This window comes from Microcaecilia unicolor, chromosome 7 (assembly GCF_901765095.1).
Source record: "Microcaecilia unicolor chromosome 7, aMicUni1.1, whole genome shotgun sequence".
In the NCBI taxonomy this organism is placed as follows: Eukaryota; Metazoa; Chordata; class Amphibia; order Gymnophiona; family Siphonopidae; genus Microcaecilia; species Microcaecilia unicolor.
The window spans coordinates 148,099,795-148,125,988 of record NC_044037.1 but is presented as its reverse complement, the minus strand read 5'-3'; the positions used below and the strand labels follow the sequence as shown (position 1 = coordinate 148,125,988).

General features: G+C 45.6%; 1 protein-coding gene across 4 annotated transcripts in view; it reads right to left on the bottom strand.

Annotated features, from left to right (window-relative positions):
• The window catches only part of LRRFIP1 (LRR binding FLII interacting protein 1), a 997,950-nt gene that overhangs the window by 267,658 nt on the left and 704,098 nt on the right, over window positions 1–26,194 (bottom strand). For all 4 annotated transcript variants that reach the window (XR_003942957.1, XR_003942958.1, XM_030210921.1 and 1 more), the window contains exon 16: window positions 6,392–6,441. Coding sequence is in view for 2 of the 4 variants with exons in the window: in XM_030210921.1 (XP_030066781.1) it covers window positions 6,392–6,441 (50 nt within the window). In the remaining 2 variants the exon portion in view is untranslated. The remainder of the gene's footprint in view (window positions 1–6,391; window positions 6,442–26,194) is intronic.

Here is a 26,194-nt window from a genome sequence, read left to right as displayed (position 1 = left end):
CGGGGTACCCGACGACCTGCGCATCGACACCTTTTCAACTGAGGGAGAGCGCTCCTCCCGGCGCGGGCGCTTCTTAGGGATCGAATCTTCTCTCGATGTCCCTGAGCTGCCCGTGCCATGCGCCGTGAGCGACCAATGACGGTGCTTCTTCGCAAGCTTCTTCCGATGCCCGTCATCGGCGCTCCGTGGCATGGATGAGGAGGAGGTGGAGTCCCCGCGCCCTCTGGGGGTCTGATCCGAAAGGGTTCGGTCCTGATGGCCCTGGGCGGCAGGACCAGCCGAGGCGGATTGCCCACTCGGCCGTTCACCGCCGCCATCGCTGGCAGGTCGTTGGGCCATGGTCGACTCCTGGGGTCCATGCCATGGTCGGCGCCGACGTCGTCGACACCGGTACCGAAGATCCCACTGTCGACACCGATGCTGCCGACGTCGAAGGGCCGGTGCAAGTTCCAAAAAGACGGTCCCGAAGAACTTGCCTCGCCACCTGCGTCCGCTTTTTCAAGCCAAGACACAAGGTGCACACTTTGGAATTATGCTCCGGCCCAAGGCATTGGAGGCACCAAGCGTGAGTATTGGACTGCGAGATTTGCCGGCCGCACCGACCACACTTTTTAAATCCGCTCGGGACCTTCGAGGACATCGACGGGAAAAATCGCGTTGGCGAAGTCAAAACCGTTGATGGTGGCAGTGAAAAAGCCACATGAAAAAGAAACATGGACGCGACGACGCAAAAATAAAAGAGAAAACTCGACAAAAAGGAGACTTTTGTTTTAAACACGACGAAACAAACGCGCGAACACGCGTACTACTAGAAAGAAATAGCGGACAAGGTTGCGAAACGGTTTTCCGGGGCTGACTAGGAGAGGGACAAAACTGCGTCTCTCTCCAGTGCAGAAAAACAAAAACAGAGCGGGAGCGGGCGCGCACGGGCGGGAAGACAGCCGTGCATGCGCGGTGGGCGTGCCCCGCGTACGCTACCTTCTGCGAGACTTTTCTTCCGGTTTGTGGGGGCTGCCGTGGATGTCAACCCAGTCGTGAGAACAAGCAGCTTGCTTGTTATCGGAGAATATTCTGTACATATATTTTGTGATTTTCAACTGTCACACCCCCGAAGCAGACAGTTGTTTTGTTGAAACACAGCCCCATGCTGGGTCAACACTTGTGTGGTGCTGAACAAGTTGTTTTTATTGACCACCGGCTGTGAAAATTTCTTGGTCCACCCCTACTTCTTGGATTTCTGCTCAAGGTAGTGAGCACCAGACCTGAGGACAGAGGAGGGGGTTAGTCTGCACCTACTGTGACATCAGAGTAAAAAAGGCACCCCCCTGGTGGCCCACAGGAGAGGGCTCCGAGGCCTGGATTGTGGACCGTGCTCTGTCTTTTAAGTATCCTAAACTATGCTGTTCCCTTGAGATTTTGGAACCCAAATGCATGACCCTGTATTTTTTAGCATTAATCTTAGCTGTCAAATTCCGGACCATCCTTCACGTTTTGCTAGGTCCTTCCCTCATGTTATCCAGGCAGACAAATTGGAACAAACCTTCATATAAAAGTGCCATGAAATTTGTAGTACCAAAATGGAGCCAGGTCAATAGGGTAATCGGGGCTGGCCCCTGATGGAGCACTGACCTGGTGGCTGGCTAGAACTTCAGCAGCCATCATAAAGGAAATTTACAAGAAAGATCTGTAGTTTGCTTGCAAGTTTTCATGTTGGGTTGCTGCAAGGATTGTTAATTTTCATTTAGCTGGGCTTGACAGACTCCCTTCACACTATTCAAAATTGGTGTTCAGAACATAATGAAAAGAGAAGAACTGTGGAGCAATCAACCATCTTTCTTGCTTTCCTCACAACTAAACAAAAACTGTGTGATTTGCAAAACACTTAAAATAAAAACTATACCATGGAATTCTTCAGCCTTGCTATAAAGTGAGCTATCCTATTTATGACTTGTACTTCAGCCTGGTAGTCCACATAATAGAGCATTTCGAGTTCTCTTGCTATTTATCTGCTGATGATATTCAACTATGGATGGGGATTTGAGAAAATTAGGGTGACTTGCCATCTTAAATATATGCCAACAGAAAGTATTGTTGTGGTTTAAAAAGGCTAAACTTAAGCTCAGCTTGGAAAAAAAATCTCTCTGTATGGATAATAAGGAGTCAGACTTTGATGGTTATACTCTCGAGAGAAAAAGAGATTGTAAAAAAGTTTGGGTGTCTGGTTGGATAAGGATTTGTCCTTAAATAACTAGATAGCATCTAGTATGCATGCTTCATTCACTAGCTTATGACAGCTTAGGCGATTCATTCTTTACTGGATCAGAGGGATTTGGCTATTCTGATACATATATCAAGATTGGACTATTGTATTAGTCTTTATTGTGGCCTCCTAATTACAAACTAATAAGACCACAGTCTTATAGAAGCCCTTTTACTAAGGTATGGTATGCCTAATGCAGGTCTACCGTGTGCTAAAGGAGTACTACTGTGGGAGGCATCCCATATTAGTTTCCCGCTCAACATGAGCTAATCCTAGCACAGGAGGTGTGGCCATGAGCAGAGAGTAGGCGTGCCTGCGGTAATCAGGCAGCATAGGCACATTACCTCGTGCTACGCGATTAGTGCGTAAACCCTTACTGCCTCCTAAACAGGTGGTGGTAAGGGCTCCTGAAGTAATAGTCACACGCTAATGGGGAAATTAGCACATGGCCATTATAGAAAAATATGGAAAGGCGGTCATTTCACCACCGTGTTAATAGGCCGCAGCACATGGAAAACCCAGGCACTGACATCAGCACTGGCCACTTTTTAGCTCAGTTTGGTAAAAGGGCCCCTTAATGAATAAAAAATAACCACTGCTAACATATCTTTGGTTTGGGTGGAATTTCATTGGTTACCAGCTGGATATCAGATTACTTTTAAGCTACTTTGTTTTTTGTATTTGGAAGGTGGTTTATATTTGCAGAACCTGCTATGTACACATAATCTCTTGAAAAGATTGCATTCTTTGCATCAAGTTCTGCTTATGGTATGTAGTAATGTGAGACTGAAATCTACTTGTTCTTAGGCTGGCAGGGTGATGGGATCCAAGATGTGGGAATTCATTGCCACTAGAATTGCATTGTGAGAGTTAACTTTTGAAAAGAAACTAAAAGCAAAGTTTCATGAGAAGGCATTGTGCTAGTCAGTGGCGTAGCCAGACCTAACATTTTGGGTGGGCCCAGAGCTAATATGGGTGGGCACTGTGTATACAGGTATGAGTAGTGTTTCTTGCTACAAAATAATGCATTAGAATGCACTTGATGATGGATTAATAAGTAGTATGCCCAACATCTGCCCTGCAGCAACAATTTAAAAACAATATTTTTAAATATGGTTACATTATCCCACATCTTAAACTTGACCAGGCGTAAGTCTACTATAATGGCAAACATCTCAACACACATGACAGGATCCTACAGTATAATTACAGCAATATTATCCTTCAAACTTTGCTTCTCTACCTCTCCATCCAGCCCCATAGCCCGGCATCAGCCCTTCTCTACCCTACCCCCCACCTATAGCCCAGCATCAGCCCTTCCCTTCCCCATCATCCATCCCATTGCTATGCATCAGCCCCACCCTAACCCCCACCCTCACCTTGTAATCTAGCGTCAGCCCTGTCCTATCCCCTACCCATCCCCCATAGTCTGCCCCCCAACCCTGAAGCACACCAGCATTAAATATAAAACCTTTTGTTTTTTTAATGCCCTGGCCACTGCAGAGGCCACCCCCATCCAGGAACCTGCCTACATTAAATGTAAAGGTTTTTTTTAATTTTAAACCTGGGCACTGCAGAGACCATCCCCACCCCAAAACCCACCAACATAACATTTTTTAAAAAGGTTGGTTTGTTTTTTTTAACCTGTGCAATGAGCCTACCCCAACATTATTGGTGGGTTTCTGGGTGGGGATGGGCTCTTCACTGTCTAGGGAAAAAAGATTAAATATACCTTTTTTCCCCTAGGCCGTGAAGAGCCCATCCCCACCCAGAAGCCCACCACCAACATTACACTCACAAAAAAACAAAAAACATTCAGACAAAAACTGAAATGAAGACCCCCCCCCCCTTCCCTCCACCCAAGAAAGCCAGTTTCTACAAGCAGGGCAATACGGGTAAGAGAGAAACATAAATGTTTTTTCTCCTGTACTCTGCAAAATACAAAACTAAAGAAAAATAAAAAATTAAAGTTTTTTTTTAAAGGTACATTTCACAAAGCAGGCACATCTCAATCATTAAAAAATATTAAATAAAAATATTTTTTTTTCTTTTCTACCTTTGTTGTCTGAGCACTTTATTTTTCTGGGTGAACTGGTCCCACTCTCTTCCACTTTCCATGTGTCAGTCTTCTAAATTCTTTTCCAGGTTGGCTTTCCCATTTCTTGTCTCTCCTCTTGTCGTCATTCTTTCCCATTCAATCACCAAGTCCCACTCATCTCCTGCTCTGTTCCCCTTCCCCCCCACCCCTAGTCACATCCATCTTCTGCTCCCTCTCTCTCCCCCCCACACCCCCTAGTCCCATTCATCTTCTGCTCCCTCTCCCTCCCCCAAGTCCCACTCATCTTCTTCTCTGTGCCCCTTCTCCCACACCCCTAGTTGCATCCATCTTCTGTTCCCTCCCACCCCCTCTAGTCCCATCCAACTTCTGCTCCTTCTCCCTCCTTCCACCCATCCACACCTTCTAGTCCCATCCATCTTCTGCTCCCTCGCCCTCCCCTCACATCCCCTAGTCCCATCCATCTTGTGCTCCTTTATCTCTCTCTCTTACTCTCCCCCCCCCCCCCGTGGTCTCTTTTTTTTTAACCCTTCGTCAGCCGGTCTCGTCCCTGTCTCTTGCTTGCTTTCCTTCCAGCACCACCGCCACCACCAGCACTGGAGTCTTCTTTCTCTTCTTCCAACCCTGTGGCGCTCGGTATCGCCCCCCCCCCCAGTCTTCCAATCCCTCGAGTTGGCAGCAGCTTCAGCTAGAAAGCAGTATATACACTGCTTTAGACCTACCCCGGAAGCTTTTCTCTCTCCTACATTTTCCCTCCTACGCGGGAACAGGAAGTTGAAGCAGAAAGAAAGGCTTCCGGGGGCAGGTCTAAAGCAGCGTGTGTACTGCTTTCTCGTTGAGGCTGCCAGCGGCTCGGTGATTGGAGGATTCGGGGGCAGAGGGGGGGGGGGGGGAGTGTCGCCAAGTCTGTTGATGTGGCGGACGGTACGGGGTCGGCTTCCATGTCACATGGTGGCTCTCTCGTTTGCTTGCGGAAATGCTCCTGGCTGACGAGCTTGCTGGCTGCAGTAGTGCAGTGTCTGTGTTCTCTCATGGCGATCTCATGGACTTCCCTGTGTGGGGTTTTTTGCGGGGACATCACCTGACGATGTGCACGTGGTGTTGCCTCTTGGCTTGTGTACCTTGCCTTCATTTGAGGGTCTTCTTCCTTCTGCTGTCGCTGGACGCGTCTTGCAGTGTGTTTTCATGCATTTGTAGTGACCAGGTCGTGTTGTCACTTGTCTTCCTCTTGCTGCACTTGGGATTTCTGGCGGTGGAGCTGGACTCAGTGGTTCCTTCGGGTTTCTGGGGCGTGGGGGGGGGCAATTCTTGCGTTGTGGTCGGTGGACAGGGGATGCGGCCTTGTTATGTCCCGGTGGTGTTTGGTGGGTGCTGCGATGCTGCTGCAGTTTGTTTAGGGGGGTGCAATTGGGCATTCTCGAGTGAGTTGCTCTTTTTCCTGTTGGCTGTGCACTGGTTGGTTGGAGGAGTAGGGAAAACTGGGTGGGCCTGAGCTGTGATTGGGTGGGCCTGGGCCCACCCAGGCCCACCCGTAGCTACACCCCTGGTGCTAGTGAGGTCTATGCAATGTTTAATTGATAGTGAGAGGGTACTTGGGGTTGTTTTAATTGTCAGATTTATATATGAATTTATTATTGTAGCATGCTTTGGGCTCTTTGGTGATTTGTGATACAGAATAAAATAAAATAAAGTAAATTAATTCATTCATTCATTTTTCAAATTACAACCATTGGGAGTACTTCTATAAAACTGCCCAGAGACCAATTCTATAAAGGAAAACAGGTGCCTACTTTCCTTTATAGAATATTAGCAGTGCTTACGCCTAAATGACAGAGGTAAGCATGTAAATGTGAGTCCCATTCATGCTCTACAGACTCCACCTATGTGTATGCCTACCTGTAAAATACAAACTATTTAAAAATCACACATATGTACAAAATAGTGCTTAGATGGATTTTTGGCATTTACACCAAAACATTTAAATATATAATCAGCACAAAAATGTAAGTCTATTTTGTAGAATTATCCCCATTGTGTATATATACTGTGGTATGGTAAAAAAAAAAATTACATACCTTTTCTAGAAATGATTCTCGTTCTTCCAAAAGATTTTTCAGGCTGATGTCTAGCAGTGGCAAAGGGGGGAGGGGGGGGGGGAGAAGGAAAAAGTGTGGTTCAGTGTCTACTAATACAATATATAAATCATTTTTCAAAGTAGAACTGATATATTTTATTTATTTATTAATTTGTACCCCACGCTTTCCCACACAAGGCAGACTCAATGCGGCTTACATAGTACCAATATAAAGAATTACAAAGACATAAGAACATTCCCCTACTCTCGAAAAGTGAATATACGTACCTGTAGCAGGTATTCTTCGAGGACAGCGGGCTGATTGTTCAAAGAACTCTCCAGAATGCTCCGCCACGCAGGCAGAACACACCGCGCATGTGCGGCTTCCCGCCCGCAACGCGAGCATGCCCTCCTCAGTTTAATAAAAAGCAAAACAGAGAACTGGAACAACTCCAAAGGGGAGGAGGGTGGGTTTGTGAGAACAATCAGCCTGCTGTCCTCGAAGAATACCAGCTACAGGTATGTATCTACACTTTCTCCGAGGGCAAGCAGGCTGCTTGTTCTCATGATTGGTGTATCCCTAGCAGCCAGGCTCACTCAAAACAATGAACATTGGTCAATTGGGCCTTGCAACGGCGAGGACATAACAGAGATTGACCTGAAAAGAAACACAACTAAGTGAGAGTGCAGCCTGGAACAGAACAGAAATGGGCCTAGGAGGGTGGAATTGGATTCTAAACCCCGAACAGATTCTGCAGCACCGATTGCCCAAACCGACTGTCAGGTCGGGTATCCTGCTGAAGGCTGTAGTGAGATGTGAACGTGTGGACTGATGACCATGTTGCAGCCTTGCAAATCTCTTCAATAGAATCTGACTTTAAGTGAGCCACCGACGCAGACATGGCCCTCCAGAGTCAGCCCAGCTTGGGCATAACTGAAGGAAATGCAATCTGCTAGCCAATTAGAGATTGTGTGTTTTCCGATGGCGACTCCCCTCCTGTTGGGATCAAAAGAAACAAACAACTGGGCGGACTGTCTATAAGGCTTTGTCCGCTCCACATAAAAGGCCAATGCTCTCTTGCAGTCCAAGGTGTACAACTTGTCTTCAACAGGGCGGGTATGAGGACGGGGGAAGAATGTTGGCAAGACAATTGACTGGTTCAGATGGAACTCCGACACCACCTTCGGCAAGAACTTAGGGTGAGTGCGGAGGACTACTCTGTTATGATGAAACTTAATATAAGGTGTATGCACTACCAGGGATTGGAGCTCACTGACCCTACAAGCTGAAGTAACAGCCACCAAGAAAATGACCTTCCAGGTCAAGTACTTCAGATGGCAGGAATTTAGTGGCTCAAAAGGAGGTTTCATCAGCTGGGTGAGAACGACGTTGAGATCCCACAACACTGGTGGAGGTTTGACAGGGGGCTTTGACAAATGCAAACCTCTCATGAAGTGACCAACTAAAGGATGTCCAGAGACAGGCTTACCCTCTACACAATGATGATAAGCAATAATTGCACTAAGGTGAACTCTTACGGAGTTGGTCTTGAGACCAGAATCTGATAAGTGTAGAAGGTAGTCAAGCAGGGTTCGTGTAGGACAAGAAAAAGGATCTAGGGCCTTGCTGTCACACCAAATGGCAAACCTCCTCCATTTGAAAGAATAACACTTTTTCGTGGAATCTTTTCTGGAAGCAAGCAAGACCCGGGACACACCCTCTGAAAGACCCTAGGAGGCAACTTTTAAGCTCTCAACATCCAGGCCGTGACATTCAGAGACCGGAGGTTGGGCTGTAGAAGCGACCCCTCGTTCTGGGTGATAAGGGTCGGAAAACACTCCAATCTCCACGGTTCTTCGGAGGACAACTCCAGAAAAAGGGGAAACCAGATCTGACGAGGCCAGAAGGGAGCAATCAGAATCACTCTTCCTTGGTCTTGCTTGAGTTTCAGCAAAGTCTTCCCTACTAGAGGTATGGGAGGATACGCATACAGAAGACCTGTCCCCCAATGTAGGAGAAAAGCATCTGACGCTAGTCTGTCGTGGGCATGAAGTCTGGAACAGAATTGAGGGACCTTGTGATTGATCCGAATGGCAAAATGATCCACTGAGGGGGTTCCCCACGCTCGGAAGATCTTGAGGACAACGCCCATGTTGAACGACCACTCGTGAGGTTGCATGATCCTGCTCAACCTGTCGGCCAGACTGTTGTTTACGCCTGCCAGATAAGTGGCTTGGAGAAACATACCGTGATGGCATGCCCAAAGCCACATCCGAACGGCTTCCTGACACAGAGGGTGAGATCCGGTGCCCCCCTGCTTGTTGGTATAGTACATAGCAACCTGATTGTCTGAATCTGAATGATTTGGTTGGACAGCCGATCTCTGAAAGCCTTGAGAGCGTTCCAGATCACTCGTAATTGAAGGAGGTTGATCTGAAGACTCTTTTACTGAAAGGACGAAGCTCCTTGAATGTGAAGACCATCTACATGAGCTCCCCACCCAAGAAGGGATGCATCCGTCATCAGCACTTTTTGTGGCTGAGGAATTTGGAATGGACATCCCAAGGTCAAATTGGATCGAATGGTCCACCACTGAAGGGAATTGCAAAAGTCGGTGGAGAGATGGATCATATCCTCTAGATCCCCTGTAGCCTGGCACCACTGGGAAGCTAGGGTCCATTGAGCTGATCTCATATGTAGACTTGCCATGGGAGTTACATGAACTGTGGAGGCCATGTGTCCTAAGAGTCTCAACATCTGCCGAGCTGTGATCTATTGAGACACTTGAGCCATGGAAACGAGGGCCAGGAGATTGTCTGCCCTTGCCTGGGGAAGATAAGCTCGAGACGTCCGTGTGTCCAACAGAGCTCCAATGAACTCCAACTTTTGAACCGGGACAAGATGGGACTTGGGATAACTGATTATGAACCCCAGTAGTTCCAGCAGTCGAATAGTCATCCGCATGGACTGTAGAGCGCCTGCTTCTGAGGTGCTCTTCACCAGCCAATCGTCAAGATAAGGGAACACATGCACTCCCAGTCTGAGTAGCGATGCTACGACAACTGCCAGGCACTTTGTGAAAACCCTGGGCGCAGACGCAAGGCCAAAGGGCAGTATACAGTACTGAAAGTGCCGAGTTCCCAACCGAAACTGAAGATACTTCCTATGAGCTGGGAGTATCGAGATGTGGGTATAGGCATCCTTTAAGTCCAGACAGCATAGCCAATCGTTTTTCTGAATCATGGGAAGAAGGGTGCCCAGGGAAAGATCCTGAACCTTTCTCGGACTAGGAATCTGTTCAGGTTCCTTAGGTCTAGGATGGGACGCATTCCCCCTGTTTTCTTTTGTACAAGGAAGTACCTGGAATAGAATCCCAGCCCTTCTTCCCCTGGTGGAACGGGTTCGACCGCATTGGCCTTTAGAAGAGTGGAGAGTTCCTCTGCAAGTACCTGCTTGTGCTGGGAGCTGTAAGAATGAGCTCCTGGTGGGCAATTCGGAGGTTTGGATTCCAGATTGAGGGTGTATCCTGACCAGACTATTTGAAGAACCCACCAATCAAAGGTTAAGAGAGGCCACCTTTGGTGAAAAAATATTAACCTCCCTCTGACCACCAAGACGTCCGGCACAGATACTTTTTCTGAGGCTATGCTGCACTGGAGCCAGTCAAAAGCCCATCCCTTGCTTTTGCTGGGGACCTGCAGGGGCCTTAGTCGCACGCCGCCGACGGGAATGAGCGCGCTGGGACTGAGCCTGGACAGGCTGCCGAGAAGCAGGAGTGTACCTACACCTATTGTAGGAATAGGGAGCATTCCTCTTCCCTCCAAAAAACCTCCTAGATGAGGAGGTGGTAGCAGAAGACGCCCGGTGGGAGAGAGAATCCATAGCATCACGGTGCTTCTTGATGTGATTGACCATGTCCTCTACTTTTTCGCCAAAAAGGTTATCCCCCCCCGGCAAGGAACATCCGCCATTCGCTGCTGGGTCTTATGATCCAGGTCAGAGACACGTATCCATGAGAGTCTGCGCATTACTACACCTTCAGCAGCTATTTGGGATGCCACATCAAAAGTGTCATAAGTACCCCTGGCCAGGAATTTACGACACGCCTTCTGCTGCCTGACCACCTGGTGAAAAGGATCGGCGAGCTCTGGAGGAAGTGCTTCAACCAAACTAGACAGTTGCCTCACCGAGTTCCAAAAGTGGATGCTTATGTACAGCTGGTAAGTTGAATCTTAGCTGCGAGCAAAGCGGCCTGAAACATTTTCCTCCCAAAAGAATCCAAGGTCCTAGGCTCTCTGCCTGGGGGCGCTGAGGCATAGTCCCTAGTACTCTTGGCTCTTCTGAGAGCAGAATCCACCACCATGGAATCGTGAGGCAGTTGAGACTTCACCATTACAGGCTCTCCATGGACTCTGTATTGGGACTCGGCTTTCTTGGGGACAACTGGATTAGACAGAGGGAACGACCAGTTTCGCATAAGAACTTCCCTGAGTGTGTTATGCAAGGGAGCCATTGCAACCTCTGTAGGTGGAGAAGGATAATCCAAAACCTCGACATCTCGGCCCTGGGCTCATCCACAACCTCCATAGGGAAGGGAATGTCCTTAGACATTTCCCAAACAAAAGGAAGAAAAAGAATGTCTCCACCTGAGAGTCTATCTTCTTTCAACTGGTGGAGTAGGATCAAGGTAAGGTATACACATATGAGTTTATCTTGTTGGGCAGTCTGGATGGACCATGCAGGTCTTTTTCTGCCGTCATCTACTATGTTACTATGTTTACTATGTTACATCGGTACCGAGGTCGGCGGCATCGATGTCAAGGGAAGCATCGACTTTGAGAGCAGAGGTAATGGCTGCCGAATGACCATATTGCGCTGAGAGCAGCGAGGCATCAAGTGGATCTCCACCTGTCTCGAGGATTACTGCTATGCAGGCCCCGAAGGTCAGTCCAAGCCCCGAGGAGGCATGAGGATTCCACGTCCTCCTCTTCGGTACCGAGGAGTCTCGATGACGGGTGTCGAGCGAAGGCTAAGAAGTACCGTCATCGTTCTCCTTCCATGCGCGGTACCGAGAGCTCCGGGGAGCTGAGGGATTCTGCACTCGAGAAGCGTCGGCGCCGGGAGGACCGCTCACCCTCTATACAGGAGGTGCCGATGCGTCAGTCTTCTAGCAGCCTGGTACCGGCTCTCAAGCCCCTCAGATTCTGCTACTGGATCCTGTACCAACCCCCCAGCCTTTTCCGATGGAAGCTCTCGACGAGCAAATCAGGGCCCTTCTTCCGGAGCTTCTGGAGGGACTGCTGCGCCAATCTACTTTGGGGCCAGGGGTGCTTGCGCCTTCTGTACCAACTGTGGAAGCGGCATCTGGGCCTTTGCCTGTGGTGAGGTCCCCGTCCTCGGTGCCGCTGTCGGCGTCGGCTGCCACCCGGGTCGATTCATCCTCGACATCGGCGGACGAAGCTTCACCGCAGTCCAGGAAAGGGTCGACTTCTCGACATCTCTCTCGAGGTTGTTGTTCCTCCGCCACCCAATTTTGGCTAAGCTTCTGAGGATCCATTCCTGCTGCACAGGATTCCTTTATGCATATCCCACGCATGTTTGAATTCCGTTACCGTTTTCATCTCCACCACCTCCCGCGGGAGGGCATTCCAAGCATCCACCACCCTCTCCGTGAAAAAATACTTCCTGACATCTTTTTTTGAGTCTGCCCCCCTTCAATCTCATTTCATGTCCTCTCGTTCTACCGCCTTCCCATCTCTAGAAAAGATTTTTTTGCGGATTAATACCTTTCAAGTATTTGAACGTCTGTATCATATCACCCCTGTTCCTCCTTTCCTCCAGGGTATACATGTTCAGGTCAGCAAGTCTTTGGTCATACGTCTTGGAACGCAAATCCCATACCATTCTCGTAGCTTTTGTTTGCACCGCTTCCATTTTTTTAAACATCCTTCGCAAGGTACGGCCTCCAAAACTGAACACAATACTCCAGGTGGGGCCTCACCAACGACTTGTACAGGGGCATCAACACTTCCTTTTTTCTGCTGGTCACACCTCTCTCTATACAGCCTAGCAACCTTCTCGCTACGGCCAACGCCTTGTCACACTGTTTCATCGCCTTCAGATCCTCGGATACTATCACCCCAAGATCCCTCTCCCCCCCAGTACCTATCAGACTCTCACCGCCTAACACATACGTCTCTTGTGGGTTTCTACTCCCTAAATGCATCACTTTGCATTTCTTCGCATTGAATTTTAATTGCCAAACCTTAGACCATTCTTCTAGCTTCCTCAGATCCCTTATAATGCTTTCCACTCCCTCCCGGGTGTCCACTCTGTTGCAAATCTTAGTATCATCCACAAATAGACAAACTTTACCTTCTAACCCTTCGGCAATGTCACTCACAAATATATTGAACAGAATCAGCCCCAGCACCGATCCCTGAGGCACTCCGCTACTCACCTTTCCCTCCTCCGAGCGAACTCCATTTACCACCACCCTCTGTCGTCTGTCCGTCAACCAGTTCCTAATCCAGTTCACCACTTCGGGACCTATCTTCAGCCCATCTAGTTTATTTAAGAGCCTCCTGTGAGGAACCGTGTCAAAAGCTTTGCTAAAATCTAAGTAGATTACGTGTATAGCACGTCGATGATTCAATTTTCCAGTTACCCAATCAAAGAATTCAATGAGATTCGTTTGGCACGATTTCCCGCTGGTAAAACCATGTTGTCTCGGATCTTGCAGTTTGTTGGCTTCTAGGAAATTCACTATCCTTTCCTTCAGCATGGCTTCCATTACTTTTCCAATAACCGAAGTGAGGCTTACCGGCCTGTAGTTTCCAGCTTGTTCCCTATCACCACTTTTGTGAAGAGGTACCACCTCCGCCGTTCTCCAGTCCCTCGGAACCTCTCCCGTCTCCAAGGATTTATTAAACAAATCTTTAAGAGGACCCGCCAGGACCTCTCTGAGCTCCCTCAATATTCTGGGGTGGATCCCGTCCGGTCCCATGGCTTTGTCCACTTTTAGCTTTCCAAGTTATTGACACACACTCTCTTCCGTGAACGGTGCTATATCAATTCCATTCTCAGGTGTACTTTTGCCAGTCCCTCGCGGTCCTTCTCCAGGATTTTCTTCAGTGAAAACCGAACAAAAGTATCTATTTAGCAAATTGGCTTTTTCTTCATCATTATCTACATAGCGGTTCGCTGTATCTTTTAGTCTCACAATTCCCTTTTTAGTCATTCTTCTTTCACTAATATACCTGAAGAAATTTTTGTCGCCCCTCCTTACATTTCTAGCCATTTGTTCTTCCGCTTGCGCTTTCGCCAGACGTACCTCTCTCTTGGCTTCTTTCAGTTTCATCCGGTATTCCTCCCCGTGTTCCTCTTCTTGAGATTTTCTATATTTCTGGAACGCCAACTCTTTAGCCTTTATTTTCTCAGCTACTTGCTTGGAGAACCATATCGGTTTCCTTTTCCTCTTGCTTTTATTTACTTTCCTTACATAAAGGTCTGTGGCCCTATTTATTGCTTCTTTCAGCCTGGACCACTGCCCTTCCACTTCATGTTCGTCCTCCAAGTCCATCATCTCCTTCCTCAGGTATTCCCCCATTTTACTAAAGTCAGCACGCTTGAAATCCAGGACTTTGAGTTTTGAGTGGCCGCTCTCCACTTTAGCTGTTATATCAAACCAAACCGTTTGATGGTCACAGCTTCCCAGGTGTGCACACACTCGCACATTTGACACACTATCCCCATTTGTGAGCACCAGATCCAGCATCGCTCCCTCCCTCGTGGGTTCCGTCACCATCTGTCTGAGCAGAGCACTTTGGAAAGCATCCACGATCTCTCTACTTCTTTCCGATTTGGCAGACGGAACCTTCCAATCTACATCCAGCAGATTGAAATCTCCCATCAACAGAACCTCTTTTTTCTTTCCTAATTTTTGAATATCTGCAATCAGATCTTTATCTAGTTCCTCTAATTGTGTGGGGGGTCTGTAGACAACACCCACGTGGACAGAGGTTCTATCCTCTCTTTTTAAGGTGATCCATATCGCTTCTTCTTTTCCCCAGGTCCCTGTCATTTCAGTCGCCATGATATCATTCCTCATATACAGAGCTACTCCTCCACCTTTACGACCCTCTCTATCCTTCCTAAATAGATTATAGCCTGGTATGCTTGCATCCCATTCGTGGGAACTGTTGATGTTGATGCCGACGTTGAAGGACCGGACCGATCAGCAAAAGGTTTTTCCCGTTGAGTCTCCAGAGACACTTGAGTCCGTTTCTTCATTAAAGGACACAGCTTACAAGCAGCTGGAAGATGATCGGGCCCAAATCACTGGAGATACCACGAGTGGGGTCGGTACCCGAGATGGTTCGGTTGCAGCAAGTACAACGCTTGAAGCCGCTGGGTATCCTCGATGACATGGACGGAAAAACGGCAGCTGCGAAATTAAACGATGATGCCAATAAAAAGGCACAAAAAGGAAGCAAAAACCCCAACCGAGCAGCCTAAAAGCTGGCCGCGGCGAAAAAAGAAGAAAGCTTAAACAGAATGCGAAAAAACTAAAGAAATAAAGGGTAGACTAAAGTTCTACTACTTTTTTTTTTTTAATTTTGTGAAAACAAAAGCAAGAAGGAAGAAGCGGGACGGCAAAGAAGTTTCCTGGGCCATAAAGGAACACCGCAGAAACACCGTGTCGCCTCAGATGCAGATGAGAAAAAACTGAGGAGGGCACACTCGCATTGCGGGCGGGAAGCCATTCATGCATGCGCGGTGTGTTCTGCCTGCGCCACGGAGCGTTCTGGAGAGTTCTTTGTTTTGCGCTACAAATTTTGCTGGTCTCCTGGGCCATCGCGGACAACGACCCAATCGTGAGAACAAGCAGCCTGCTTGTCCTCGGAGAACAATTGCTTACAAAATCAATAATGACACTCTATCAGCGGTATAATTGAAAGAGAAGGATGCCCATCTTCCGACACAAATCGGGAGATGGGCGTCCTTCTCTCAGGGTCACCCAAATCGGCATAATCGAAAGCTGATTTTGGGCGCCCTCAACTGCAATCCGTTGCAGGGACGACCAAAGTTTACGGGGGGGGGGGGGGGGGTGTCGAAGGTATAGTGAAGGTGGGACTGGGGCATGCTTAAGAGATGGGCGTCCACGGCCGATAATGGAAAAAAGAAGGGCGTCCCTGACGAGCATTTGGCCGACTTTACTTGGTCCAATTTTTTTCATGACCAAGCCTTGAAAAGGTGCCCGAACTGACCAGATGACCACTGGAGGGAATCGGGGATGACCTCCCCTTACTCCCCCGGTGGTCACCAACCCCCTTCCACCCTAAAAAAAAAATTAAAAAACATTTTTTTCCAGCCTCTATGCAAGCCTCAAATGTCATACCCAGCTCCATCACAGCAGTATGCAGGTCCCTGGAGCAGTTTTTAGTGGGTGCAGTGCACTTCAGGCAGGCGGACCCAGACCCATCCCCCCTAACTGTTACACTTGTGGTGATACATGTGAGCCCTATAAAAACCCACCCGAAACCCACTGTACCCACATCTAGGTGTCCCCCCTTCACCCCTTAGGGCTATGGTAGTGGTGTACAGTTGTGGGGAGTGGGTTTTGGGGTGCGGGTTGGGGGACTCAGCACCGAACGTAAGGGAGCTATGCACCTGGGAGCAATTTGTGAAGTCCACTGCAGTGCCCCCTAGGGTGCCTGGTTGGTGTCATGGCATGTGAGGGGGACCAGTGCATTACGAATGCTGGCTCCTCCCATGACCAAAGGACTTGCATTTGGTCGTTTTTGAGATGGGCGTCCTTCGTTTCCATTATCGGTGAAAACTGAGGTCATCCATCTCTAAGCTCGACCATCTCAACATTTAGGTTGACCATCTCTTAGGTCGACCTAAATGTTGAGATTTGGGCATCCCCGACCGTATTATCAAAATGAAAGATAGACACCCATCTTGTTTCGATAATACGGGATGCCCCGCCCCTTCGCAGGGACGTCCTCAGAGATGGGCATCCCCATTCGAAAATGCCCCTCCACATGATCCTATCTGCATCATCATTTTTTACCGCCTATCAGAGAGGTGGCAATCAACAGAAAATATCTTCACTGAATATGTATCTAACATATGCACTACATTTGATAATGTCCTACTAATAGGGGACATCAATTTATACCTAGATGATCAGAATGACAGTAATACAAAAAATGTACTTGACTTTTTAAACTACTGGCAATTCACACATCCATTCAGTCATACCTTTCACAATAAAGGTCACTTACTTGACCTATTAGCCTATAAATTTGCAGACAACAACAACTTTCATCTAAGTAACCATACTTGGACTCAAACTACCTGGTCAGATCACAGTAAACTCGAGTTCTCCCTCTACTGAAAGGAAGATACAAAATCAATGAAAAATAAAAGTACTATGACTCCTCACAAAACTAGAGGAAAAATAAATACCACAAACTTCTGGTCTAACATCTTGAACAATCCTGCTCTTCCTCCAGCAGACAATAATAACTTCATGATTAAATGGGATGACCTATGCGAAAATGTCTTGAATAACATAGCTCCCCTCAAATCTACATCTAAACCAACCCAGAAAATTTCACCTGGGTTTAATCAATCTATCCTTCTTTTGAAAAGGAAACATAGAAAACTGGAAAGAAAATGGGGCTAAAGACAAATCAAATAAAAACAAATTAACTTGGAAAATTGCCATCAAAACATATAAAAATGATCAAAATTGCAAAAACTCAATACTATAACAAAATAATTGGTGGTAATTTCCTTAATACCAGTACACTTTTCAATTTGATAAAAAGCCTATTATTCACAAAAGAAATAACCACAACCACGGAGTTCCCACCATTAGCAGAGCAACTGTTTACTTTTTTCGAACAAAAAAATAGTTAAATCAGAGGAGTACTCAAATTAAAAATCAACCATCAAGATATTTATGAAAAACTGTCAGACATACATACAGGAATAGCCATCAACAGAATCTGGTCTTCCTTCCAACTACCAACCCATGACACAGTAAAACATTACCTCCTAAAATATTCAACCTCACAATGCATACTAGATCCTTGTCCTAGTTACCTTATGAAGGAAGGTCCTAATATATTCATTAATCTGCTTTAGCAGCATATCTCCTTCCTACTATTCCATGGCACTTTCCCTAATAATAAAGGTTCTATTATCCTAACACCAATACCAAAAAAACAATTCAATCACCATAAACTGATGTAACAAAATACAAACCAGTAGCCTTCATTCCTTTGATGATAAAGGCAATGGAAGGAATAGTAACAGCACAAACTATGGACTACCTTTCACATTTCTCCCTACTACACAAATCACAATCAGGTTTTAGACTACGCCATAGCACCAAGACTGTCCTTACTACCCTAGTATCAAATCTCAGAAAGAAATTAGCATAGGGTCGATCTTAATAATGCAGTTCGATATGTCTAGCGCAGGGGTTCCCAAACCTGATTCTGGAGGCACCCCAGCCAGTCAGGTTTTTGGGATATCCACAATGAATATTCATGAGAGAGATTTGCACGCGGTGGAGGCAGTGCATGCAAAACTATCTCATTAATATTCATTGGAGATATCCCGAAAACCTGACTGGCTGGGGTGCCTCCAGGACCAGGTTTGGGTACCACTGGTCTAGCGCATTCGATGTAGTAGATCATAATATCCAACTAAACATAATAGACAACTCTGGCATATGTGGCACCATCCACAAATGGTTTCAAGGATCCCTGAAATCAAGATCTTACAAAAGCCCTCATGATCAAAAGCAAACTCTGGCGCTAGAGGCTGTTAACGCCATACTAGCGCCAGAGTTTGCAGCCGACCCATGATCAGAGCCCTCGAGCGCCTGAAACAGCGCACTCGAGGGCTCTCAGCGCAAGTAGCATGCAAATGCATGCTAAACAGGGCTTCTAGTGCAATTAGCTTGCAAATGCATGCTAATTGGCTTTTAACGCATTCATCCCCAATGATCAGCAACCAGCGCGCCAAAGATTGGGTCGCTGGCTGCAGCAAAATCAACGCCAGCTCCGAGCTGGCGTTAGATTTTGCGGATCATTGGGGAGGAATGGTGAGCCCTGTCCAGCATGCAGTTGCATGCTGGCAGGCCCTCCTTCCCCCCCCAAGGCAAACGCGAACGGGGGCTGGAGGTCCGGTGGGTCTCCAGCCCCCGAAACCCCCAGAAATCGTCGATCCATCAACGGGGGAGTGGGAGGGGGCTGGAGGTCCGGTGGGTCTTCAGCCCCACAAACCCCCAGAAATCGTTCCTCCATCGGCGTTGTCCTTAAATTCCCTGGTGGTCTGTGGTGTCGTGACACCCCCCTGGCCCCGTCCCGGCCCTCCTACCTTGTGTTGGAGGAGGGACGCAGCCTGCCTCCTCTTCCAGTCAGTCAACGTCCCTTACATGGTCTGTAGCCCCGCCCAGTGCATCCCAGGATGCAGTGGGCGGTGCTGGGCGCCGCCATTTTGGGCGTCGACTGACTGGAAGAGGAGGGAGGCTGGCAGGCTGCGTCCCTCCTCCAACACAAGGTAGGGGGGCCGGGAGGGGGCCAGGGGGGTGTCACGATTTCTGGGGGTTTCGGGGGCGGGAGAGGGTTTGGCCGGTGGCGGCCACGACATTTTCTGGGGGGGGGCCTCGTTGTTCAGGCCTCGGGGCAGGCTGTTTGACTGGTTTGGGCTTTTGCATGCTTAGATTTGCATGCATTATCTTTGATCATCGATGCAGAAAAGCCCTGCGCTATCCTGGCGCTATTTTTAGGGCGCTGTTTGGAACAGCGCAGGGCTTTTGATCAAGAGGGCCAAAGTGAAAATGAATGGAACCTTATCCTCTCCTTGGCCACCAAACTGTGGCATTCCTCAGGGCTCTCCATTATCGCCCATTCTGTTTAATGTAATGATGTCACAACTAGCTAACAGATTAGAAACAGCAGGATTCAAAACATTCATATATGCTGACGATGTTACCGTACACATAACCTTCAAAAAGAACATTCAAGACATCTTACAAAAAGCAAAACTTGGCTTAAGTTTGATGGAAACCTGGGCCTCAGAATCCAAACTAAAGCTAAATGAAGAAAAAGCTAAATTCATGGTCATTATCAATTTATTTGACCAAAACAACTACAACAGTTTCACAACTGACAACACTTCATTCGCCAATGACAATAATCTGAAAAGTCTAGGTATAATTATAGATATTTAACTTTTGATACTCAGGATTCCTCAGTAATCACAAAATCTTTCAGGTCTCTTTGGAAGCTAAAAAGGATCAGACCCTATTTCTCATCAGAAACATTCAGACTATTAGTACAATCATTAACATTATCCCAATTCGATTACTGTAGTACCATATATGCTGGCTGTAAGGAGTACCTGTTGAAATAACTCCAAACAGCTCAAAACACTGCAGCCAGGTTCAAATACAAAATCATTCGTTTTGAAAGTGCCTCCTCTTTATTAATCAAATTACACTGCCTTCCCATCAAAGCGAGAATCACCTTCAAATTATGTACCTTTATCTTTCAAATCCTAAATGGCACAGCTCCAGACTATATAGTACCATTAATAAACACCTCAAAGAAACACTAAATATGAGGCAAGAAACTATCTCAGACTACACCTCCCACATTGCAAAAAAGTGATCTACAAAACTGTCCACTCTGCAGACTTCACTTACCTAGGAATCAAATGGTGGAACTCTTTACCACCCAAAATAAGAAATATACAGGAATATACTAGATTCTGCAAAATCCTCAAATTGTTCTTATTCAAACACTCTCTCACAAAGAACAACCATATCTCAAACAACTAATTATTACCTGAATTGGTTATTATTCTATTTACCATTAACTTTCTCTTTGCTTCATGTACAATTTCTCATTCATAATAGATTTTCTAAATGTTAAACTTCCATAGTTATCCCGGGCAAAATGGTAGAGACTATTATTAAGAACAAATTACAGAGCATATGCAAAAGCATGGATTAATGAGACAAAGTCAACATGGATTTAGTGAAGGGAAATCTTGCCTCACCAATCTACTACATTTCTTTGAAGGGGTGAACAAACATGTGGATAAAGGGGAGCCGGCTGATATTGTGTATCTGGATTTTCAGAAGGCGTTTGACAAAGTACCTCATGAAAGACTCCAGAGGAAATTGGAGAGTCATGGGATAGGAGGTAGTGTTCTATTGTGGATTAAAAACTGGTTAAAAGATAGAAAACAGAGAGTAGGGTTAAATGGTCAGTATTCTCAATGGAGAAGGGTAGTTATTGGGGTTCCCCAGGGGTCTGTGCTGGGACCGCTGCTTTTTAACATATTTATAAATGACCTAGAGATGGGAGTAACTAGTGAGGTAATTACATTTGCTGATGACACAAAGTTATTCAAAGTGGTTAAATTGCGGGAGGATTGTGAAAATTTACAAGAGGGCCTAACGAGACTGGGAGTCTAAATGGCAGATGCCGTTTAATGTGAGCAAGTGCAAAGTGATGCATGTGGGAAAGAGGAACCCGAATTATAGCTACGTCATGCAAAGTTCCACATTAGGAGTCACGGATCAAGAAAGGGATCTAGGTGTTGTCGTTGATGATACGTTGAAACCTTCTGCTCAGTGTGCTGCTGAAGCTATGAAAGCAAATAGAATGTTAGGTATTATTAGGAAAGGAATGGAAAACAAAAATCAGGATGTTATAATGCCTTTGTATCGCTCCATGGTGTGACCGCACCTCAAATATTGTATTCAATTCTGGTCGCCGCATCTCAAAAAAGATATAGTGGAATTAGAAAAGTGCAGAGAAGGGTGACAAAAATGATAAAAAGGATGGGACGACTTCCCTATGAGGAAAGGCTAAAGCGGCTAGGGCTCTTCAGCTTGGAGAAAAGGCGGCTGAGGGGAGATATGATAGAGGTCTATAAAATAATGAGTGGAGTTGAACAGGTAGAAGTGAAGCGTCTGTTCACGCTTTCCAAAAATACTAGGACTAGGGGGCATGCGATGAAGCTACAATGTAGTAAATTTAAAACGAATCGGAGAAAATGTTTCTTCACTCAACGTGTAATTAAACTCTGGAATTCGTTGCCAGAGAATGTGGTAAAGGCGGTTAGCTTAGTGGAATTTAAAAAAGGTTTGGACGGCTTCCTAAAGGAAAAGTCCATAGACCGTTATTAAATGGACTTGAGGAAAATCCACTATTTCTGGGATAAGCAGTATAAAATGTTTTGTACATTTTTGGGATCTTTCCAGGTATTTGTGACCTGGATTGGCCACTGTTGGAAACAGGATGCTGGGCTCGATGGACCTTTGGTCTTTCCCAATATGGCAATACTTATGTACTGTATTGTAAAATTGGATTCTTACAACAAATTAGTTTCTTATGCATTAATCTTTGTAATGTATCCTATACTGTTTATTGTAAGCCACAGTGAACTCAAACTTGTTTGGGATAATGTGGGATATAAATGCCACAAAAAATATTTATACACACACACACGTTTTATATGCATTTGTGTATATGTATATGTAGTTATAGATAATAAATATAATGATGAAGGTAGGTTACCACGTACCACAGTAAAATGAAGTCACAGACATGACTGGGAAAGAATGTCAGCCAAGGAAGGTTACTGAATGTGAACATCAGAGAGCATGCTGGTCACATGTCACATCATGGGATGGCAGCACCCAGGTCCATGCAAACTGGCTAGTATCTTCTACTTTGAATTAGCATGCAAGAACTCTAGGGGTCAAACACAACTGCAACACAAAATCTCACAAATCTTCAACGTTTAAACAATAATTAATCATAAGAACACATTTGCAGTAGAGTACATGCTTATTAATTTAGGTAGAATAAATTAGCTTTTAGTTTCTAGAACCAAAAAAGATACATTTACTTTTCTATATTAAGTTGAATAATCAATGAAATATGTTAACTAAATTTCATACTGCCTGAACTACTTGCCATAGATATTAAAAAAAAATTAATTTACAACTGACAAAATGATACAGCAATATAAGTAATGTTTTTCATAATAATATACTATAAAAATAAACTAGCATGATGTGAAATCATAAATGTTTTTTTTAATTAGGAATGTGCTTTCATTAGTGTGAATTTGGTTTGTTCATGTATCTTAAAATATTAACCCCCTAATTCTATAAAAATATTGTAGGTGCAAATTTAGGCACGTGCCCAATTTAACAAGCTAATTAGTTCCAGTAACTGGCTTTTAACAAGCAATTATTGGCACTAATTAAATCTGATTGGAAGTTACACACATAAATTTAAACACGGGATTCACACCTAAATTTTACACGCAAGTAAGAAAAACAAGGGGCATGGAAATGGGAGGGTCATGGGTGGAACAAGGGTGTTCCTAGCATTTACACTTTCTGTTACAGAATACAGGGGATACGTAGCCAATTTAGGTGCAAACATTTGCACCACATTTCAGTTAGTACAAATGGGCAAGCCTAAAGTTAGGCAAGAGTTCCAGGCGTAAGTGCAGTTCTATAAACTATGCCCAACTTTAAGCATGGCTTATAGAATAGCATTTTTTTCAGCGCCAATTTTTTTGGCACCATATATAGAATTCACCCCAAGTGTGTGCTAAATTTATTTAACGTGCTCCAACACACATATTAATGCATGTTAAGTCAATTACTGTACATTAAAACGTTTATAAAGCATGCTAAAATTTCTTATTAAAACAGAAAAAAGTAAAAAAAAAAATTCAACAACCAACCCCCCCCCCACCCAAACCAAATATGTTTGTCTTGTGCACATCTTTACTTTTCATAACACCAGTTCATTATAGGTTCAAACCTTGTGCATGGCTGTGCGTCCAATAGTATTATTTTTTTAACCTTGAAGAACATCATAGGATAGCAGTTTCTAATTGATTATTTACATATATATATTTGGGGATTTCTTCACAAATGAAACGATAGTTTTATTTATTTTTTTTGCAGCCTATAATGAGATACACACAGCAATTTGGATGGAGGTTAAGGTGAAGCCAAGGATGACACAATACTTCAGTTTTATATACTGAAATACTGTGCATGTGCTAAACTTTGGTTTGGCAGTTTTCTCCAAGAGACGGCATTTTTACAAGCTGTAGGCACAACAAAGCGATTGTCTTGTTATCTGGTAAGCTTTCAGGTTTAGACTGATTATGAAAGTGAACGACTGCAATTTGAAACAGAGAAACTGCTAAGATCGTTTTATTTATTGAAGTTTTTTAAAAACATTTGTCTGATATTCATTTCAGGAGACATCATTTTTAGTATTGGTAAGCACAATGAAGGGCTCATGTTCGAAGCACTTAGATTTACAGACTTCCATAGGTTACTATGGGGGTCTTTTACTAATGCCACAATTGGCATTTAAAAAAGAAATACTGCAGAGTGTACATATTGATCCAATTACCTATTATACATAAGATTATGTATACGTAAGACATATTAAGCTTTATTAAACTGGAAATTTGGGTGATCTTTTACTAAGAAGTGGTAAGCCCAACGCAGGCTAACCGCTCACTAAACCGGAAGTACTGCCGGGCTACCGTAGCAGCCTGGCGGTAGTTCTCACCCCAAGCATGCGCTATTTCCAGCGCTACAAAAATATTTTAATTTTTGTCGTGCCAGTGTTTACCTGGCGGTAATCAGGTAGTGCTGCGCACTGCCCAGTTATTGCCGGGTTAGTGCAGGAGCCCTTACCAACACCTCAATGGATGGCAGTATACTCCCTCCCCCCCCCCCCCGAAATGGCCACACAGCAAGTGCAACAAAGGTATTTATCTGTTGCAGGTGTTCTCCGAGGACAGCAGGCTTTATATTCTCACGTGGCTTATAATTCTCACAAGTGGGTGATGCAGGCGGTCCGGAATTTACCAATGCTGAGAGCTTTGTGGAGTGCAAGACTCGCTCCACCAAGCATGAGCAAGTGTCTTCCCGCCCGCCGTGAGAATGCGATCTCCTCAGTATAATACTATAGCAAAAATAAACTAAAAATAACAAAGGAGACAACTCCAAAGGGAGGTGGAATTATGAGAATATAAAGCTTGCTGTCCTTGGAGAACACCTGCTACAGGTAAGTACCTTAGCTTTCTCTGAGGATAAGCAGGCTTATAATTTTCACAAGAGGGGAATCCCTAGCATTCACACTCACCAAAAACAAAAAACACTGTCCAACTGGAACTCGCAAAGGTGAGAACATAATTAACCTGAAACTATATACAATCTGAATGAGCGTGCAGCCTAAAATAGAATAAAACGGGCCTAGGAGGGTGGAGTTGGATTCTAGATCCCAAACAGATTCTGCAACACTGTCTGCCCAAACTGACTGTCACGTCAGGTATCCTACTCAAGGCAGTAGTGTGATGTGAATGTGTGGAATGAAGACCATGTAGCAGCCTTGCAAATTTCTTCAATGGAGGCTGACTTCAAGTGGGCTATTGATGCAGCCATGTCTCTCACATTATGAGCCGTGACATGACCCTCTAGGGCCAGCCCAGCCTGGGCATAAGTAAAAAGAAATGCAATCTGCTAGCCAATTAGAGATTATGCGTTTCACGATGGTGAACCCCATTCTATTGGGATCAAAAGAAACAAAAGCTGGGTGGATTGTCTCTGTGGCCTTGTCCATTCCATGTAATAGACCAATGCTCTCTTGCAATCCAAGGTGTGCAAGCTGGTTTTGCCAGGATGGGCATGAGGTCGGGGAAAGAATGTTGGTAAGACAATTGACTGGTTTAGATGAAACTCCGACACAACTTTCGGCAGGATGCGTGCGGAGGACTACTCTTTTGTGATGAAACTTAGTATAAGGTGCATCTACTACTAAGTCCTGAAGCTCACTGACCCTACAAGCTGAAGTAATAGCCACCAAGAAAATGATCTTCCAGGTTAAGTACTTCAGATGGCAGGAATTCAGTGGCTCAAAAGGAAATTTCATCACCTAGGCGAGAACAACATTGAGATCCCATGACACTGGTGGAGGTTTGACAGGGGGCTTTGAAAAAAGCAAACGTCTCATGACGCGAACAACTAGAGGTTGTCCAGATGTGGGCTTACCTTCTAGACACTGATGATAAGCACTGGGCTTACCTTCTAGACACTGATGATAAGCACTAAGATGAATCCTTATGGAGCTGGTCTTGAGATCAGACTCTGATAGGTGTAGAAAATATTCAAGCAGGGTCTGTGTAGGGTAAGCAAGGGGATCTAGGGCCTTGCTCTCACACCAGATGGCAAACCTGCTCCATTTGAAAGAGTAACACCTCTTAGTGGAATCTTTCCTGGAAACCAGCAAGTCCCAGGGGACACCCTCCAAAAGAACCAAAGTAGTGAATTCTAGGCTTTCAAGCTGTGAGAGCCAGAGACTGGAGGATGGGATGAAGAACAGACCTTTCGTTCTGTGTGATGAGGGTCAGAAAACACTCCAATCTCCATAGTTCTTCAGAGGATAACTCCAAAAGACGAGGGAACCATATCTGCTATGGCCAGTAAAGCGCAATCAGAATCATGATTCTGTGGTCTTGCTTAAATTTCAACAAAGTCTTCCCCACTAGAGGTATGGGAGGATATGCATACAGAAGACCTGTCCCCCAATTGAGGAGGAAGGCACCTGACGTTAGTCTGTCATGGGCCTGAAGCCTGGAACAGAACTGAGGGACCCTGTGGTTGAGCTGAGTGGCAAAAAGATCCAAGGGGGTGCCCCATGCTCGAAAGATCTTGCGGGC